Source organism: Bos mutus, chromosome 24 (genome assembly GCF_027580195.1).
Source record: "Bos mutus isolate GX-2022 chromosome 24, NWIPB_WYAK_1.1, whole genome shotgun sequence".
In the NCBI taxonomy this organism is placed as follows: Eukaryota; Metazoa; Chordata; class Mammalia; order Artiodactyla; family Bovidae; genus Bos; species Bos mutus.
In genome coordinates this window covers 46,055,733-46,074,811 of record NC_091640.1, presented here as the reverse complement: position 1 = coordinate 46,074,811, position 19,079 = coordinate 46,055,733, and the positions used below count along the sequence as shown (strand labels likewise).

Genomic DNA, 19,079 nt, shown 5'->3' with positions numbered 1-19,079 from the left:
GACTTGACCTTGAAAAGTAGGAAACCAATGAAGGATTTCAGCAGAGGAGTGACATGATCGGATTTTGAATTTAAAATTTTTTCAAGTATGGAAACAGAACCAGTAGCGGGACAAGAAATATTAGAGGCAAGGAAACCAGTTAGACTGCTACAGTTTCCGGGGTGAGAAATGGCTATGGCTGAACCAGGAAACGGAGAAGGCAAACGCACCCCACTCCAGTACTCTTGCCTGGAAAATCCCATGGATGGAGGAGCCTGGTAGGCTGCAGTCCATGGGGTCGCTAAGAGTCGGACACGACTGAGCAACTTCACTTTCACCTTTCACTTTCATGCATTGGAGAAGGAAATGGCAACCCACTCCAGTGTTCTTGCCTGGAAAACCCCAGGGACGGGGGAGCCTGGTGGGCTGCCGTCTATGGGGTCGCACAGAGTCGGACACGACTGAAGTGACTTAGCAGCAGCAGCAGCAGAACCAGGAAAGAAACAAAAGGAGGAACAGTCTGTATTTCTGTAAGAACAAACAGTGAGTAATCTTGGAAATTAGGCAAAGGAAAAACTGACGCCAAGGTTTCTGATGTAGGTAACTGGTGGCATTCAGTGCACCAACGGACATGTTGAGGGTGGCTGCTTAGAGCATGATGATGATATGCTTCTGAGATGCTGAAAACAGGCAGTTGAAGTTACTACTGTTCTAAAGCTCAGGTCATCAGTCTAGAGAGGAAATAATAGGTAAGTCCTCCCAATAGCGGAGAAGATAAAGTTCATCCAGAGGAATGAAGGGGGCCTAAAACAGAACCCTGACAAAAACCAATAATTAAGGGATGGGCACAGGAAGAGGTGCTCACCAAGGTCAACCAAGAGACAGAAAACCTGAAGATACGAAGCCAGGGCACCATAAAGAGAACATTTCTCAGAAGTGCCTACAATGCCCAACAGAGAGACACAATAAGAGGAGGGACTAAGTATAGCCCAATAGAACAGGTGATAAGATGACCATACACAACCCTGGCCAGGGGAACCTCAGAGGAATGATGGGACTGAAGCTATTGCAGCAAAGCCAGCTGGAGAAGAACAGAAGGGGAGAAGGAGCAGACACATTTGAAGACATCTGGCTGTGGAGGAAACGGCAATAGATGGCACCAAGAGGAACACGGGTTTGCAGGAGGGGGATGTGTACGTGTATATAGTTATTTTTACCGGCCATATCTAGAAAAAAGGCAGAGAGCAAACAGTTTTGATGGCAGAAAGCTGAGGTGATCTTCATCTGTAAAGAATGCAGAGGGCCATCTGCAGAGCACAGGTGTGAGTAGGAGAGCAAAGTCAGTTTTGAGTAGGTTCAGAAAAGTGAGCCAGCCACTGTGAAGAAAGAATGATGCCTAAGGAAAGGAGAGCCAAGGTGAGGCTGCAAATCAGGAAGTTAATACGACCCTCAACTTTTCAACTATCTGACTTTCTCCAGCATGGATAAAGGCTCTAAAGTATGCATCCAGGGATCAGACTTGGCCAGCTGAGTACAAGAAAGTCAACTATATAAGGAGCTGAGGATATCAGCAAAGGAGAGTTGGGCTGAACAAACTAGACAGAGAAAGAAAGATGCAACTAGGGGGAGCTGAAAAAGGACTGTGTGATGGGTCTGATAAGGTAGAGGAATAGCGTAGCAGGAAGGAGCAGTGTAAGTATAGCTAAGCAAAAGGAGAAAGCATTAGGAGGAGGTAAGAGGGAAACCAATGGTTATGAGAAGTAAAATGTACTTCTACCCTCCTGCCCACTCACAAAATTCAACCGTCTGGGGCCGCCCATCTGACTGTCTTGTCCCCTGTGTGCATGTGTGGTGAGTGGCTTCAGTTGTGTCCGACTCTGCGACCCTATGGACTGCAGCCCGTCAGGCTCCTCTGTCCATGGGTTCTCCAGCCAAGAAAACTGGAGTGGGTCACTATGCCATCCTCCAGTCTTGTCCCCTGCTGCTGCTGCTGCTAAGTCACTTCGGTCTTGTCTGACTCTGTGCGACCCCATAGGCGGCAGCCTACCAGGCTCCTCCATCCCTGGGATTCTCCAGGCAAGAGTACTGGAGTGGGTTGCCATTTCCTTCTCCAATGCATGAAAATGAAAAGTGGAAGTGAAGTCGCTCAGTCGTGTCCGACTGCTAACGACCCCATGGACTGTAGCCCACCAGGCTCCTCCGTCCATGGGATTTTCCAGGCAAGAGTACTGGAGTGGGTTGCCATTGCCTTCTCCGGTCTTGTCCCCTACTCAACTGTTATTCTCCTTTGCTCTAGCCACCTACCACTCACCTTCCTACAAGTTTTCCACTGCCCTATGGAATGCCAGCTCTATGGAAAAAGGCACTGAACTTTCTCTTTGCCTCCTTGTGGAAACATGACTTTCTTGAAAATGCTGCCTCCCCTGCAGGCCTATGATTCTGACACCTCAATGCACCCATGTTCTTTATTGCTTGGTCCAAAAGTCAGTTTAAGACAAAACAGGGCCAGAGGGTGCGGTGGGGTTGGTGGGAGGATACAAACAAATTTCCTGGTGAGCGTTAACAACTCTGAACTAATGATGTGAGTATTCTGCCACATTTCCTCTCAGAGCCTTTAAATAAAATGTGCCACACACCAAGTCTGTGGGGCGCCATGCTCTACAAGAGACCCCATGGCATTCTCCAGTAAGTCAGGAATGCATCCACTCCTCTATTTCAGAGCCAGAACAATCAGTCCTTTTCTCTCAACGTTACCCTCTTCAGAAAGTCGAACATTCCTCTGGAAGCTCTTGCGCAGAGGTGAACACTCTCTGGCCTTCGGGTCACACCTACATGGCCCCAACCAATGCCCCTAGACCTCAAAGGAATCCAACAGCAGAGCAGGGCCTAAATCACACACAAGTGAGTCAAAGATGCACGAGGTTCTTCAAATACTGTCGGTCGTAGTAATCTCTTCCTATTCTAGAATAAGCTCTGCACAAAAAGCGTAAATATCACAATTACCATGTATTTGACTGAAAATAAAGCAGAAGATGTATATTTAGTTATTGTGGCAGCTGGCTGTCTCTGTGTAGTTCTTTGTTTGTGTAGCTTTTTGAAAAGATAACTTCTTTCATTTCATGAGAAAACTAATTCTAAATTTCTGTCCTCCTACTACAGACCTTTTCAACACATAAATAAGTCAGAAAGTAGACCACGAAAGGCAGTAACTAAATTATCAGGGCAAATATTTTCTTTTTAAATCAGCTATCTAATGAGAACTAGTCGTAAGCCTATTTGCAGTATATAAAATTATTACATAGTGGTGACAGTGGAATGTTAAGTATAAAAAAGGTTACTATCTTAAGTACTCATAGAGTTTTAAAAGAAGCAAATCATTACCTTGTGTTGAGCTTTTTCAACAAAAGTATTAAAAACAACTTTAAAAAGTGGTAGAAAAGGAGATTAGAAACCTAAAATCTTAGGTTTCTTAGTCCACATGTAGCAGCTAAACAAAATCTCCTTCACAAGACTCGATACAATGATTTTAAAGTGCTAACAACAGAAACATGGTCATTCTGGTCTGATTATTAAAAGCCCTACTCTAAGAACAGGAAACCCAAGATTTTTTTTCTCTTCACTACAACTAAGCTTGTACTATGGACAAATCAAGATTACCAGCCCAATTTCAAGGATGGAGAGAATGTTCATAAGCCACCTTCTTAAAAAGAAGGCTGATGGAAAAAATGAGATTTGTTTAGAATTTTTAATTTCCGAGGCAGGGGGACCTCTAAATTAGTTTAGTGTAATGATTATACCAAGAGTACTTCAGACTTCAGCCTCTCTTGGCCTCATCTACATTTACAGTGAATGAGCCTTCAACTCTTTCCAATGAACATTGAGAGTTACCTCCTTTACAATTGACTGCTTTGATCTCCTTGCAATCCAAGGGACTCCAGCACCACAGTTCAAAAGCATCAATTCTTCAGCACTCAGCTTTCTTTATGGTCCAACTCTCACATCTGTACATGACTACTAGAAAAACTATAGCTCTGACTACACAGACCTTTGTTAGCAAAGTGATGTTTCTGCTTTTTAATATGCTGTCTAGGTCTATCATAGCTTTTCTTCCAAGGAACAAATGTCTTAATTTCATGGCTGCAGTCACCATCCACAGTGATTCTGGAGCCCAAGAAAATAAAGTCTGTCACTGTTTCCACTTTTTCCCCATCTATTTGCCATAATGTGATGGGATCAGATGCCATGATCTTAGTTTTTAAATGTTGAGTTTTAAGCCAGCTTTTTTACTCTTCTCTTTCACCCTCATCAAAAGGCTCTTTAGTTCCTCTTTGCTTTCTGCTGTTTGGGTGGTATCATCTGCATATATGAGGTTATTAGTATTTCTCCCAGAAATCTTGATTCCAGCTTATGCTTCATCCAGCCCAGCATTTCGCATGATGTACTCTGCATAGAGGTTAAATTCTCAGGGTGACAATAATACAGCCTTGGCGTACTCCTTTCCCAACTTGAGAACAGTCGGTTGTTCCATGTCTAGTTCTAACTGTTGCTTCTTGACCTGCACACAGGTTTCTCAGGAGGCAGGTAAGGGGGTCTGGTACTCCAATGTCTTTAAGAATTTTCACGTTAATAACCTTTGAGGGTAGATACTAGTTTTATCTCAGTTTTGACAAGGAAAACTGAGGCTTTGCATAACTTACGTGAGGTCACACAGTCCATAAGAGGCTGCTTGTTCAAAATCCAGCTGTTTGCTCACAGGAGGCTGCCACCCACTACACTATTTAATTCTAGCATCAATGAGAAAAAGTAAACCTATGGCAAGAGCTGAAAAGGAAATTTTAGGTCTTTTCTTGATCAGTGGCTTTCCTAATTTCAACTCTTTTGCCTTGGTTGAAACTAAAACTAAACAGTAAAAACTATTTTGCATACTAGAACATCTGCTGCTGCTGCTGCTAAGTCGCTTCAGTCGTGTCCGACTCTGTGCGACCCCAGAGACAGCAGCCCACCAGGCTCCCCCATCCCTGGGATTCTCCAGGCAAGAACACTGGAGTGGGTTGCCATTTCCTTCTCTGATGCATGAAAGTGAAAAGTGAAAGTGAAGTCGCTCAGTCGTGTCTGACTCCCAGAGACCCCATGGACTGCAGCCTACCAGGCTCCTCCATCCATGGGATTTGCCAGGTAAGAACACCAGAGTGGGTTGCCATTAGCTTCTCCACTAGAACATCTAGTTGCTTAGAAAAAGAGACATGCTACAAGCCACTTAATGATTACTTATGTGATTCTAAATGGAGGGCTGTAGACCTGGTCTGAAATGTTGCTATTAATTAGACACTGAGTATCCATCCTAAGCGGCTGGCTCAGATGGTAAAGAATCTGCCTGCAATGTGGGAGACACAGTTCAATCACCGGGTGGGGTAGATACCCTGGAAAAGAAAATGGCAATCCACTCCAGTATTCTTGCCTGAAGAGCCCCATGGACAGAGGAACCTGGCAGGCTAACAGTCCACGGGGTCACAAAGAGTCAGACATGACTGAGCAACCAATGCAGTGTACAGTGTACAGAGACACTCAACAGTCTAACTCAGTGACTGGCTTTTATTTTATTGGGAGGGAGAGAAGGAAGACTATGATTAACCACTACATTTATCTTAAACTCCAAACACAAGAAAGATGATCTAATTGATACTAATAGTCCAAATCTCAAAACTATAAACTGGCAATGAAGCATAAATTCTATGAACATTTTGTTATGATACATTAAGTATATTCAAATTCACAAAACAGGTTCCCACTATGACAATTACATCAAGACCAGAGGGTATTAATAAATGGTAAAGAATCCACCTGACAATGCAGGAGACGCAAGGGACTTGGGTTTAATCCCTGAGTTGGGAAGATCCCCTGGAGACAACAATGGCAACCCACTGCAGTGTTCTTGCCTAGAAAATTCCATGGACAGAGGAGCCGGGCAGGCTACATTCCACGAGGTTGCAGAGTTGGATATGACTGAGTACACACACAAATACATTACTCACATACCTGCATGTCAGATTAAAAAAAAAAAAAAAGACTTTGAACGATCAGTAAATGGCTTCATAAGAAAATACCATGGGGATCTGTTGAACAGTGATGTCCATGTCCTATGATACACAAAAATCTACACGATTTATGGCCCAATACGTACATGTGCTTTCTTGATATATTACATCCTAGCGAAATTATCACACATGTACCAAAAGACACGTACAGGAAATGTTAATGGTAGCATCATTTCAAATAGCATCATAAATGTTCAAGAAGAGAATGGGTACGTCTACTGTCATATATGCATGTGCTGGAATACTAAACAGCAGTGAAAAGTGAATGGACTACAGCAGTACTTAACAAGAACAAACTTCACAACATGTTGAACTAAAACAAAAGCAAGTGGCAAATGATTACCTTCTATGTAATACTACTTAGTATTAAAACATGCTTGTTTACAGATACAAAGCAAATGCAGTAAAACTACGAAGGAATACACAGGAATACCAAATATTAAATATCAATTTCAAGGCAGTGCTGGAGTGGAGAGAGAAGAATAGAGGAAGGAAGTCATGCGTGTTTCCCTCATCAAATACTTCTGTCATGTTTTCTTTCTTAGAATTTAGAGCTAAGCACCAAAGGCTAAGGTGGTTTTAAAGGATCAAGCTAACAATTACCTGAACCTGAAAATGTGAAGCTTCCCCACCCCCACCAATGCTGGTGACTTTAATGATATGGTAAGACGCCCAAATGCTGCACTGTTAGGTTAATTCATATTAAACTGCTAAATTGGTTGTAGATCAGAAACTCAAATATTAACAATTCAAAAGAGTTCAAGCTAATATTAAAACTCTCTATGAAAAGCAAAAAAAAACAAACAGTAACTGTTCATATTTTTCCTAACAATTCACAATAAAGTGGTCTACATTTACCAACCAGACTGCATTTAATGTTACAATATATACACAATACATATTAATAAACACTTAAAAGACACTTGTTGGGCAAAGCAAGTGTTTATACAAATAAAAACTGAAATCCAGAGGAGAATCACCTTGTCCAAGGTAGGCAGTTAGCAGTCACAACAGAGTTAAAACTAAATCGAGGTCCTGTTCCAAAATTAGTCACAATAAATTAATCGGAAGCTCAACAAATAAAGAGAAACTTTTTTATTTAGTTCTAATTGAGGATTATGAAATGAATTAATGACAATGATCTGTAGAATTGTCTTTTACTTCCTAAGAACTTCAATATAAATAAAGTTCTAAATCATAGCCCACTGCTATTTTTGTAACACACAACTCATTTCCCATAAAAATAATATTCTAGGTAGTTATTAAATCAATGGAATTTATAAGTTAACTAGAAAACTAAAATACCTCTATAACAATAACGAAAATACACAGTATGTAAGAAGTCTGTCTCTCAATCCCCTCTACCTCTTTTCTTAAAATTTTCTAAAAACACTAGTACTTTTAGAAAAAGGTTTAAATTAGAAAGAATGTTGGAAGAAAGAGGTTTGGGGAACATACTGAAGGAGACTTGGAGGCATTGTGCAAGGTTTTCAAAGGTAACAGCAATAGGTTTCTTAGAGAATAAAACATCACTCTTAAGAATCATCACAGAACCAAGATAAACAATGCAAGACAGGGAGAAAGATTTTCCTGAGAGACAGCAACTGCAGAGTTGGAAAAGACAAAATGAGAACTAGTGTAGAGAAATTAACAGGGACACTGCACAAGAGGCAGAACAACAGTGCGGTACTTCAGTGGACAGTCCACAGGGCGGACTGCAAGGTCACTCCCTGTTCAGAGTTAAGTGAGGGAATCCACTGGTGGTGGTTGGGTGGGGAGGGCTGGGGGGGTTTGGGGGTGGGGTGGGGAGACAGTATCAGGTCATCTGGCTGATTTTTACATATGTTAGGCATTTTTAACTCAAGATGTCTACTGAAATTTACCTATGCCTACAATTATTGTCTTAGATACTCATTTTTGCTTTCTTCTGATTAGTAAATACAAATGACATGCTACCCCAAATCTTTTCAGTTATAAAGGACATCCTGGATAGCCGCAATCATCTAATGTTAGATGTTTCTAGTTGGCCTGCTTTCCTAAGCAAGGAAAAGAGCTGCCAGGACACATGCATATTATACCATCAGAGAAGGAGGGGTAGGGATAGGGAGACCAACCTGCCTCCGCATTCAGCTCCTCTAGAAGCCCGCTGGTCCTCCAGGTAGCTCCTGTGTCCTGGCCTCCTACAGAATTACTGTGCTCTTGAACTACTGCAGCCGCCAATAAATTGTCCACATTTACCACTTCTGGCTCAGAGCCGGTGTCAGACATATCATAATGAGCTACAACTGGAGGTCCATCTAGGGAGGAAAAAAAATGTATACTTGTATCTAACTCATGGGGTGAAAAATACTTCTATAACTAAAAGCCCCCTAAATGCCTGTTGCCTTTATCTTATTATTCTACCTAGTCAGAAAAGCTGCACTTTATACAATCTAATTATTTTGTACATGAAATGAAAGTGAAAGAAATACTCCAGCTTACAAAGATGAGGGACACATTTGAGAAGGAGGGAAAGGGTGTTATTATGAAGAACAAAGACAAGACTATACTGAACAAAAGTTACATTCAATTCCTGTCATTCTGCTAAAGGGCAAAAGATTAAGAGAAGGGACGACTATAGAGAAGGTAAAGCTGATTTTTTAAAGGAAACACTGATGCAAACTATTAAAACTGAATTTATATATTTTTAAGAGGATCAATCTAGTTTCTTCCTCTTAGTAGCTAATACTAAAAGTCCCTAGTAGAATCGAAGAAGAAAGTCAAATATATATTTTCCTACTTCAAGAGCTCTACTTGCCCAACATCTATTTCCAGTAAAGCCCTTTTATAGTATTAGGGATGTTATGTATTTTACAACATTCTATAAAAAGATGAGTGCGTGCTCAAGTCGGGTCTGACTCTTTGTCAGGTTCCTCTGCCCATGGGATTTTACAGGCAAGAATACTGGGGTGGGTTGCCATTTCCTACTCCAGGAGGTCTTCCAGACCCAGGGATCTAACCTGAATCTCCTGTACAGCAGGCGGATTCTTTACCACTGAGCCACCTGGGAAGCCCCCAGCAAAAAGATAATACTCATAAAATCCATCTTCAGGATTTGGATGTCTTGTGAGGGATATTTCTATTGTCTTTTCCCTGAGAAAAACAACCAGCTGACACTCCAAGGAAGTGATACACAACCTTTTAAAACTTTTGGAAAAATAAAGAGAGCCCTTCTACCTCCAAATCACCCTAAGCTGCTGAAAAGGGCAGCTGAGCTCTGAAGTAATTACACTGCAGTGATTCATGCTAAATAATTCAATATTCATGCTTGTAAAATAGATACATGCTTTAAAATGCTAGTGCTACCTTTTCTAATATAAAGGTAAAAAGCAAAAATCATTTTCAACCAACTATGAAGCATATCCCTTACTACTAACTGCTATTTTTGAATAAAATGCTTTTTCTCCTCCAACAGTTATTACTAAGTGCAAGCAAATCACTTAATTCCAGAAAAAAAATTTCTAATATCTAATAGATTAACGTTAAACACACCTATTTTATGAAACTCCTGACTATGAAGGAATACATATGCCAATAAATCATTAAAATAGAACACAATGAAGGACTGCTGTTTTAATACAAACATCCATTGTGTAAACTGTCACTAAACAAAACATGAAACACACTTGGGGCACTTATCTCTTAAGACTAAGTTCCCAAACCACAGGCTTATGCGGCAACACTTTAAAATAAAAAAATGACCAAACATAAAAGTAAATGAGTTATTAGGTGCCACCGTATAAGGAACAGACATGTCACAATATGAAATTCTGACGATCATGACAATTTCAGCTGACTACTTAAAAATAATTTCCAATTTCCCCAAAAGGGTACATCAAGTTCATAAAATTCAACAGTGTGGCCTTAGTATCAGCTAGTAATAGATTTTAGACCAAATAGTAAAATATTAGTTCATGTTTATGGTTTTTCTTTTCAAAAAAGAAAAGAAAGCTGTATCATTTATGGAGTTCTCGTCAGAGTTCAAAATGATTATTATGGAATCAAGATAATGTGGGATGTCCAAATATTTGGTTGCAGAAGATATGAAGGTCAAGTACAATATTGACTATTTGACCAAATATTCTATTTTTTAAAGGGCTTTATTAAGTGTTTTGTGTTTGGAAAAAAATAAGAGACTTATTTAAAAATTTGTATCATAAATACCATTCACAACCTCTTGCCCTCACGTTCCCCCACCCCACAACCCACAACCACCAAATTGAGGCAACAGGTCAACAGTCAAGTCAAAATTGTACCCACTCCTACATGTAAACTCATGCAAAAAGTATAAGTGCAGATGTACATGCAGAGTAACATCACCTACCCATGGAAATAACTTGTCTGAAAGTCTTCATCAGTAGGATATACAAGCATAAACTTGTTATCTGGCTTCATTCTTGTATCTTCCATATTTCCAAACAGCACACCTTATAGCTTAGCTCAAATTTAGTATTCATCATAAACAAAGACAGCAATATTTTCACATTTTAATTATACTTAAAATTAAAATAAATTATCACTGTCGTTTTTCATATCTAATATATTCAAACAATGACAAGTCAGTACTATATAAACTTTAATAAAGTTAAGGAAAGGTTGTTTTTCCAATTTTGCCTTCCAACAAGAAATCACAATTAAGCATCTTGTGTCCCAAGGTCATCTCACACTATCAGCAAACCAAAATTAAGTAAGATATGTTTAAAGAACTAAGCATCAAGGCTTGGATTTTGAATCACTAAGTATGAATATTAGCTAACTGATGGGGACAATTTATGGTATTCTTTTAAAACATGATTTCTGCTACACAGCAAAATTAAGAGGTAAGATCCTTTTAAAATAAGTATCTCTTGAAGGAAAAAATAAAATCAAACCACTAAGAGGAGCTAGAAAAACCAGGAACATTAATAACAGAAGCAGCTATCTATGCTTCCAATTTGATTCTATCAATTTATTACAGGAGGGAATAAGCATGAAGCTATTTTTCTTCCTCTGACTTGATTGTTCCTCTAGGATGCTAAAACAACTGTGCTGCTACTAAGATAATTTTGACTTTTAAAAACATCAAAATAGCAACTTCAAGTAAAATTACACATGGAAACATTTCCAATTTAAAATGCAGTCACTAAGCATTCCATGTTTACAACATAGAAGGTTATCAAACTTCACATTCTCCCATTTGGTATCTGTCAACCACACATCATCAATGTATAATGATGAACTTTGTTTTTCTATAGTCATTAAAAGCATCTCTCTATAAAGGTAAATCTAACTCAATTATTTAATAACTATTTTGTCTGTGGTTAATCCAAGTGCTGTGTCCAATTTAAGTGTCTTGAAATTTTTGCTGATCACAAGAAAAATAAAATGTTCAGCAATCCACTGCTTCATTTAAGAACATCACCTTGGTCTATCTTGTGCTAGACAGGTCTGCATCCTCTCTCTGAGCTCCAAGTTTATAAATAGGTTCTAACTTTTGAAATACCAAAATACAGGTGTGGGACTTTCCAAACGGTCCAGTGGTTAAGACTCTGTGCTTCCACTGCAGGGGGAGCAGGTTCAATCCTGGTCAGGGAACTAAGATCCAGCTTGCCAAACAGTTCGGCCAAAAAAAGAAAAATGAAACAAAACATACAGATCTATCTATTCATCACACATTCCTACTACAGTGAAGTTTACCCCTATGTGACTTTAAATCTTCTGTATTATTATCAACAGTGTTTAATTTTATGAATTAGTCTTCTTTCTGGTCAAATATGTTCTCTTCTAAATCTCATGGAAACAACTTGAATCATGAAAACAAAAAACAAAGCAAAACAAAGCCTAACATCCATCCTCTATTACATCTATCTTTCCAAATCCCTCTTTCCAAAGCTGATAACCAAAAGCACAGAATTTTAAAACTATGTAATATATAAGTTACCAGTCCCATTTTACAGATGAGAAATTTTGAGTCCTAGGGAGGTAAAACCAGCATAGTTTATGGTTGTTCTCAGCGGTGAGGGAATGGGAAATATACAGGGTAAGACTGGGAGCCGTATATGAAGTGCATAGGTTTGGGGCAGCAAATACATAGGTTAAAATCCTGCCTACTTCTTCTTAACGTATGACTCAGCTTGTTCACAGGGTTACGATGAAGGTTAAAATATAACACAGAACACAACAGTTCAAAGACTGGTCCACCTGCCCACCTTTCCATTATAAATTAGCACTTAACCCTACTTCTTTGTTTGCTTATGTTTGTGTAAACTCTGCTGTACACAGCCTGCATGCAAGAAGCTTTGAGAAAACATCACTGCCTGAGTTGGTGCCTTCTACTGGTCATGGATTAACCCATCTTGTTAAGTAAATGCTTTGCTGGGATTAATAAGGTCATCACATATGTGGCTTTTGTATTTTTATTTTTGTTTGAAGTGAAATGTTAGCTTAGATGTATTCATATGAAAGTGTTTTAAAGCCAGATAGAGGTCACTTTGGATCATCCCTATTTGGCATCATTCTTACCTACAAAGCCCTTCCACTAACACAAGTGTTGTCAGACTCCCAGTATGAAATCTAATCAGATCTGGGAATCAGAAATTCCTCTTGTATCCCACAGACATCTGGAAATGTCACTCCTCCTTCTCTATTGCTAAATCTTCGGCCCAAGGAAAGGTGGAGCAACAGACAAACAGCGTTTACTCATTCAATTCCCATTTCAATGACTACAGTAATATACGATAAAGACCAGAATAAATTCCTTCTCTATGTTTTACTACAGCCAATTTCCCAAAACCCCTCATAGAAGAGGAAAGAAAAAAACTTTCCTGCTGCTGTCAAAGGACCCCACAGAAGTTCTGTCTCCCTAGTCATTAAAGGTCCTAAGATCAGTACCATTATCTACAACATCTAGAGAAAGTCACTCCAATAGTGAGATTCAAAAAAAGTTACACCTAAAAAGAAGAGTTCTCAGAAATTACCTACCCAAGCACTTTAGGAAGGAGGAGCATGTGTACGGTATTCAAGTTAGGAAAAGAAGTGTAGGGAAAATGAGGTGTGAGCCTTAGGGATTGAAAGAAAGAAGCAAACCTCAATAGTTGAAAGGGAAATCTGCAATTGGCAGAACCTACCTAGTAAAAACTAGCTTTTTAGTAATACATCTAAATATTTACCAAGATGGAAAATGATTATTTGGAATAAGAAAAAATAAAATACTTAAGAAAATACATACGCTGTATTTTATTACTATTAATCTACATATATATGTAATATATGTACACACATACACAAAGAACCATTTATAAAACCTGTAATTTCAAAGCATCTCTTGGAAAAGATAACTATATCAACCAGAAAAGACAAAAAGTGCCATTTCTAAAATAACAACTTTAAATACCAAAAACTGGGTATTTTTCCTTTATAGTATTATAAAGCTATTTTAGTAAAAAGAAAAATAAGATAGTGCTAAATGAAAATAAAATGCAGCAATATGCACTGAAATTCTATGTCAGAAGTTAAAAAATCATTTTTAAATAAAATGAATTGATGCCTATTTTGTGTTTTTCCCATTATATCCAACTCAATTATTAAAAATTTAGATGTTCCGTTTACAAGGGAGAAATAGAGTTTTAAGGATTACATCTGTTCTTACATCATACTGACAAATGACAGGTCATTTTGCCCAGAGAAGTTACCTATAACACTGATGAATAGTTAACTTTGAAAGTATCGAAGGAAAATATTCAAGATTAAATACAGAAAACAGGACACTTGCAGAGGTCACCATCTTTCAATTTATCTTTGTATTTCAAGGACAAATCCACAATTTCTGTTTTGAGGATTCACATCAATGGAGAACAAAACTAAAACATCTACACTACTACATACAAGAAGGAAGAACACGAAAAGTTGACATGACTTTCGCCACATCCTCGTATCTATGTACCCTGCTAAGACACATCCACTCAGCTTTTTGGTTATTCCTCAAGGTAGGCTACATTTTGCTATTTTCTAAACAGTCTTCAATTTTTAACAGGATAACTCAGAAGAACATATAAAGGAGAAGAATCTCCACCTTTTATGTTAGCACTGATATTTTGTTATTTCCTTTTTCAATATACCAACTGCAAAAAGACAGAAAATTATCTGAAAAACACCATGTGAAATCTATTATTAGTGATACTACCTATAAACTAATGCCATTCATGCATTATGGAAAAGCAGGTTTCTGTACTAAGGAACACCTAATGTGAATTAACTGGTAGGGAATCACTATAACTAATGTAAAAGGATCCTAAATAGAGTAACAAGAAACATTTCTTTTTAAACATTTTTATTTATCTAGGTCAACTGATACACTTCAAATGCAGAATTAGGTAAAAGATATAAAGAAAATGCAGTAAAAATAAAAATCACAGCAATTTGATAACATTCTTCCCAAATTTTAAAGTTTTAAGACTTTATTATCAAAGAATACACCTCCTCATGGATTATTATTCCTTCATTTCTTAACATGTCTTCTGTTGTACGTTGGAGTATTTTAAGATAATATGAAAAGATCTATTCACTACTTTGGTTTCAATCCCCACTAACTTTTCCTAAACTTCAGAGAAATTAAAAACAGAATCAAGAAAGAAATGAAAAGTATAGAACTCGGAAGTTATTCACATTGATAACTATTAATGTACTCATATAACTGTTCCAGACAGATTAAAAACGACAAGTTTCTTATCTGTACAATGATTGAGGGCATATACGCCATTTTTAGAGAAGATTCTGAGAATTATTCTTTGAGAACAATTTTTATTAAAGCAAATTTAATAAAAAATTAATTAAATTTCAGTTTAATAAATCTGCTCAAATTGTTTTGATACTGTGTTTTCTCACATGTGAAACCCCACAAAATCTTTTCCATTGTGCCCCTTACTATACTATTTAAATAATTCAAACAGAAGAGAGGAAATCAATACAAGCTAAACAAAATATAACAGGTAACTATTTTTTAAAGTCAAGTTCTGAAGAAGAAAAAAAAATAAAAAATGAAGTCAAGTTCTGTAAAATAACCTGCCCATGTTATCTGACCTGCATATAAACCTTAAGCAATATATTTCATTAAATTGTGCTATATCTCAACCTTCAGATCACAGTATCTGCTGTTAAATACACATAACTAAGGAATGACAAAAGCAATGAAGCAAAATAAACTAATTCGTGTATATTCTTTTACTCAGTCTGCTAATGAAACAAACAAGCAGTCAAAATCTTTACCTGATAATCTAAGAAATAAATTTTTCCACCTAACTTAATCACTCTAACTCGTATGTGGCAATTTTTTTTTATACACATTTAGGAAGCAATGAATGGATATATTAGTGACTTGAATCCATTAAAATCCCTGTAGACTATTGCATAGTTATGTTTCCAGCACAACCTGCCAACTATAGCATTAATAAGAATACAGGATTATTTGATAATTCTGAAGGTCCACACACCTTCATGAGCACATGCACACACACACTCTTGAGACTAGGCTTATTCCTTTGACTTAGTAACAAAGAACAGGCTTTTCTCTTGGAGCCCCCAAAATGACAGATCCTTTAAGTAAAAAAAAAAAAAAACTTCATGCAAAATATTAAGTTTTAAGATTTTAATTTTATTGTGTTGTGTTCTAAATTAAATTTTTATTTGAGCTCTTATTACACTCAAGTTTTAATAATGCACACAAATTACACATTAATATAACTGAGAGGTATTATGCAATGAGAGGCTCAAATAACCTGATAACTCTAATCTTAAATCTGCTGGTTAAATTTTCTTAAAAATGATTAGGATCTAATGTCCTACAACACTGAACTAGGAGACTCTAGGCAGAAAACAGTCTGTAGATAGATTATTGGAAAACATATTCACTATAGCGCCCCCCGCTTAAATACCAGCAACTAAATAGCATATGTAGACTGTTAGCGAGATGACATAATCCAAATATGGGATTATAGTCTTCATTTTAATCTTTCCTCTATTTCTTTCGGAATTGATCCTTTTCTTGAAAACTGGACTGATTAAAATGAGCAAAGATACTTTAAATAAACCATCTGTGTTTGTCTTCTCTTTCTTTTCTTGCAGTAATTCCCTATAAAGCACTGCAATCTGCCAGTCCTCAGTGACTCTCCAAAGGTCATCTCCCTGATCTTCCCAAGCTTCACAGAGCAGCAGAGGGGCCACTGCCTGGCTTGCCCTGGGGCCTGTAGATACTGGTGGCAGCCATATTTGGGAGCACATTCTCCTGGGATTATACTCTTTTCTTTTATTAACCTTTTATTTGGTATTAGGATACAGGTGATTAACTGGGTAGCCATTTAACAATGTTGTGACAGTTACAGGTGGACAGAAAAGGGACTCAGCTATATATCTACAAGTATCCATTCTCCCCCAAACCCACCCACCCATCCAGGCTGCCACATAACACTGAGCAGAGTGGGATTATATTCTTAAATAAAAAGCATTTCAACCATGTCTAGATCAATGCTAGACATGATCTAGATCAACTAAAAGACGTTTCTGTCCAGCATTAGCCCTTTATACACCACAAAAAAGCCCAAACAGGATATATTCCCTGTACTTAAAATTCTAGGAAAATTAAGCCAATTTAAGGTAAGTTAAGGGAAGACCAGGGTTCCCTGGTAGCTCAGCTGGTAACGAATCCACCTACAATCCAGGAGACTCAGTTCGATTCCTGGGTCGGGAATTTCCCCCTGGAGAAAGGATAGGCTACTACCCATTCCAGTATTCATGGGCTTCCTTGGTGGCCCAGACAGCAAAGAATGTGCCTGCAATGCGGGAGACCTGGGTTCGATCCCTAGGTTGAGAAGATCCCCTGGAGGAGGGCATGGCAACCCACTGCAGTATTCTTGCTTGGAGAATCCCCATGGACAGAGAAGCCTTGTGGGTCCATGGGGTTGCAAGGAGTCAGACACGACTGAGCGACTAAGCACAGCACAGCACAAGGGATGACCACTAGGCACTTCTAAAATAATACCGATATAAAAATGCCACCACATAATCCAAAAATAATTTCCACTTCTTAGTATGTATTTAGACTATGATCTTAGGAATACAGACTGCCTCAGTGAAGGAGAATTCAATAATCCAAAACAGCAGTCGTTTTTAAAAAACTATTATAACTACTTCAAATACTTAATACTTCTTTGTCCACAATACAAAAACAAATTTTTCTGAAAGAAGAATTTTTAAATCGTGCAATCTGGAAAAAGCATAATTACTTTAAAGCACGATTCATTAAAAAAAAAAAAAAAACTACTGTTTCAAAACAATACTCCTTAAGACAGCAACACATTTTCAAGACACCACGACAAACTGAAAATCAGGGGAAAAAACTGTATGTATGCTTCTGGTACAAAATTATTCTTAAGGTTAAACTTTTCAAACCACAAAATATAAAATTTTGTTTTGGAATAAATTTTAATATTTTAGCATATATTCTATGAATTAAATCAGTACATTCCGGTGTTCCTCTTCTTTCTACCAAAACCTCTCTTTCCATATCTTTATACAAATTTATGTAGAAAAAGCTTCCTCAAATTTATTATGCTCGATACCTTCTCAAATATTTACAATATTTTTACCTTGAATATCAATTATTAAAACTTTACCTTGATAATTCCACTCAACTGACATTTTTCTCTTTTAGGCAAATAAAATCTGTAGATTTCCTAGTCCATTATCTAATAACAACAAGAAACAGAACATGTCCAGTCAATACTAAGAATAATGTCTACGTTACTTTTTATGTTATTCTTAAAGGATTCATTCATGTTTTCTATTTTAAAAATAAAAAGCATTTCACTACATGCTTAATATATGAAACATTAAATCATGAATCAAAGAAGAAATCTGTTAAGTTCTTGAAGCAGTTATGCATGCATAGAAAAGCAGTCATGTTAACATGCTGAAATTAACATTTTCTTATATCTAAAAATCCATGTCTAGTAAAATCTGTGATCCCAGGGAAAAGCCGAATACAGAACAAACTTCCCTGACAACATCTTAATTTAAAATAAATATTATAGATTAGCAAAAAACTTCTCACCCAAAACCAATATGCTCTTCTTATTGGTATAAAACAGGAAAGTTAAAAAAATATTAGCTGAAGTAGTTTACAAGTGTTGTGCTATCATGTCAGAGAAAAACCCATCAGTTATAACTCTCCCAAAGTTAATTCCCAATTCTCATGTATTAAGCTCTAAAAAGAAAAAAAAATTTTAAGTCATTTTTCACTTCAAAAAAGCAAAATAAATTGATTCAATCTATTACAGTTAATTTACAAGGTATAGATATCTGAATATAGAACTAAATAGAAAAAGTGAAGACAATTTTTCTGAGTAGTTACTGGTAAATTACTAAAATAAAACAAAGGTCTTTATTGTTTATACAGCTGACCCTAAAGTTGGGCTCCCACCCACTGCACAGTTGAAGAAAATCCACACAAAACTTTTAACAGTCTGTGGTCCCACATCCATGAATACTATCAAGCACAGATTGTGCAGAACCACAGTTCATATTTAGTGCAAAAAATCTGCATATAAGACCTGTGCAGTTCAAACTCCTGTCGTTCTAATGTCCAACTATATATGAAACTCCAGATATATCACCTATCCTTCCTCTTGCAAAACAGACAATCAGATCTTTTTCAGTTGCAACTATATTAAATATTAAAATAACCTTACTCATATTGAGAAGTTAACTTATAAATTTGAAGGGGAAAAACTACCATATTTTTATTGTAAGTAAATCCAGTAGAAGTACAATTTTTTTAAAAAAGCACAAGGTAATGTTAGCAAAGTTATATACACCTACTGAAAATTTTCTTCCTAAATTAGCTTTTTCTCACACTATTTCTCAGCCCTGGGCCACACACTGAAAATCTATCATGTTGCAAAGCTAACGATGCTGTGCTATTTTCTCCCCTTTGAC

At 37.3% G+C, this 19,079-nt stretch overlaps 1 protein-coding gene across 5 annotated transcripts in view; it reads right to left on the bottom strand.

The window, feature by feature from the left end:
- Positions 1-19,079, bottom strand: part of ARK2N (arkadia (RNF111) N-terminal like PKA signaling regulator 2N) — an 85,619-nt gene that overhangs the window by 18,777 nt on the left and 47,763 nt on the right. For 4 of the 5 annotated variants that reach the window (XM_070361848.1, XM_070361849.1, XM_070361851.1 and 1 more), the window contains exon 3: positions 8,189-8,371. The exons of the other annotated variant lie outside the window; for it this stretch is intronic. In XM_070361848.1, the coding sequence (XP_070217949.1) occupies positions 8,189-8,371 (183 nt within the window). The remainder of the gene's footprint in view (positions 1-8,188; positions 8,372-19,079) is intronic. 5 annotated transcript variants of the gene reach the window in all.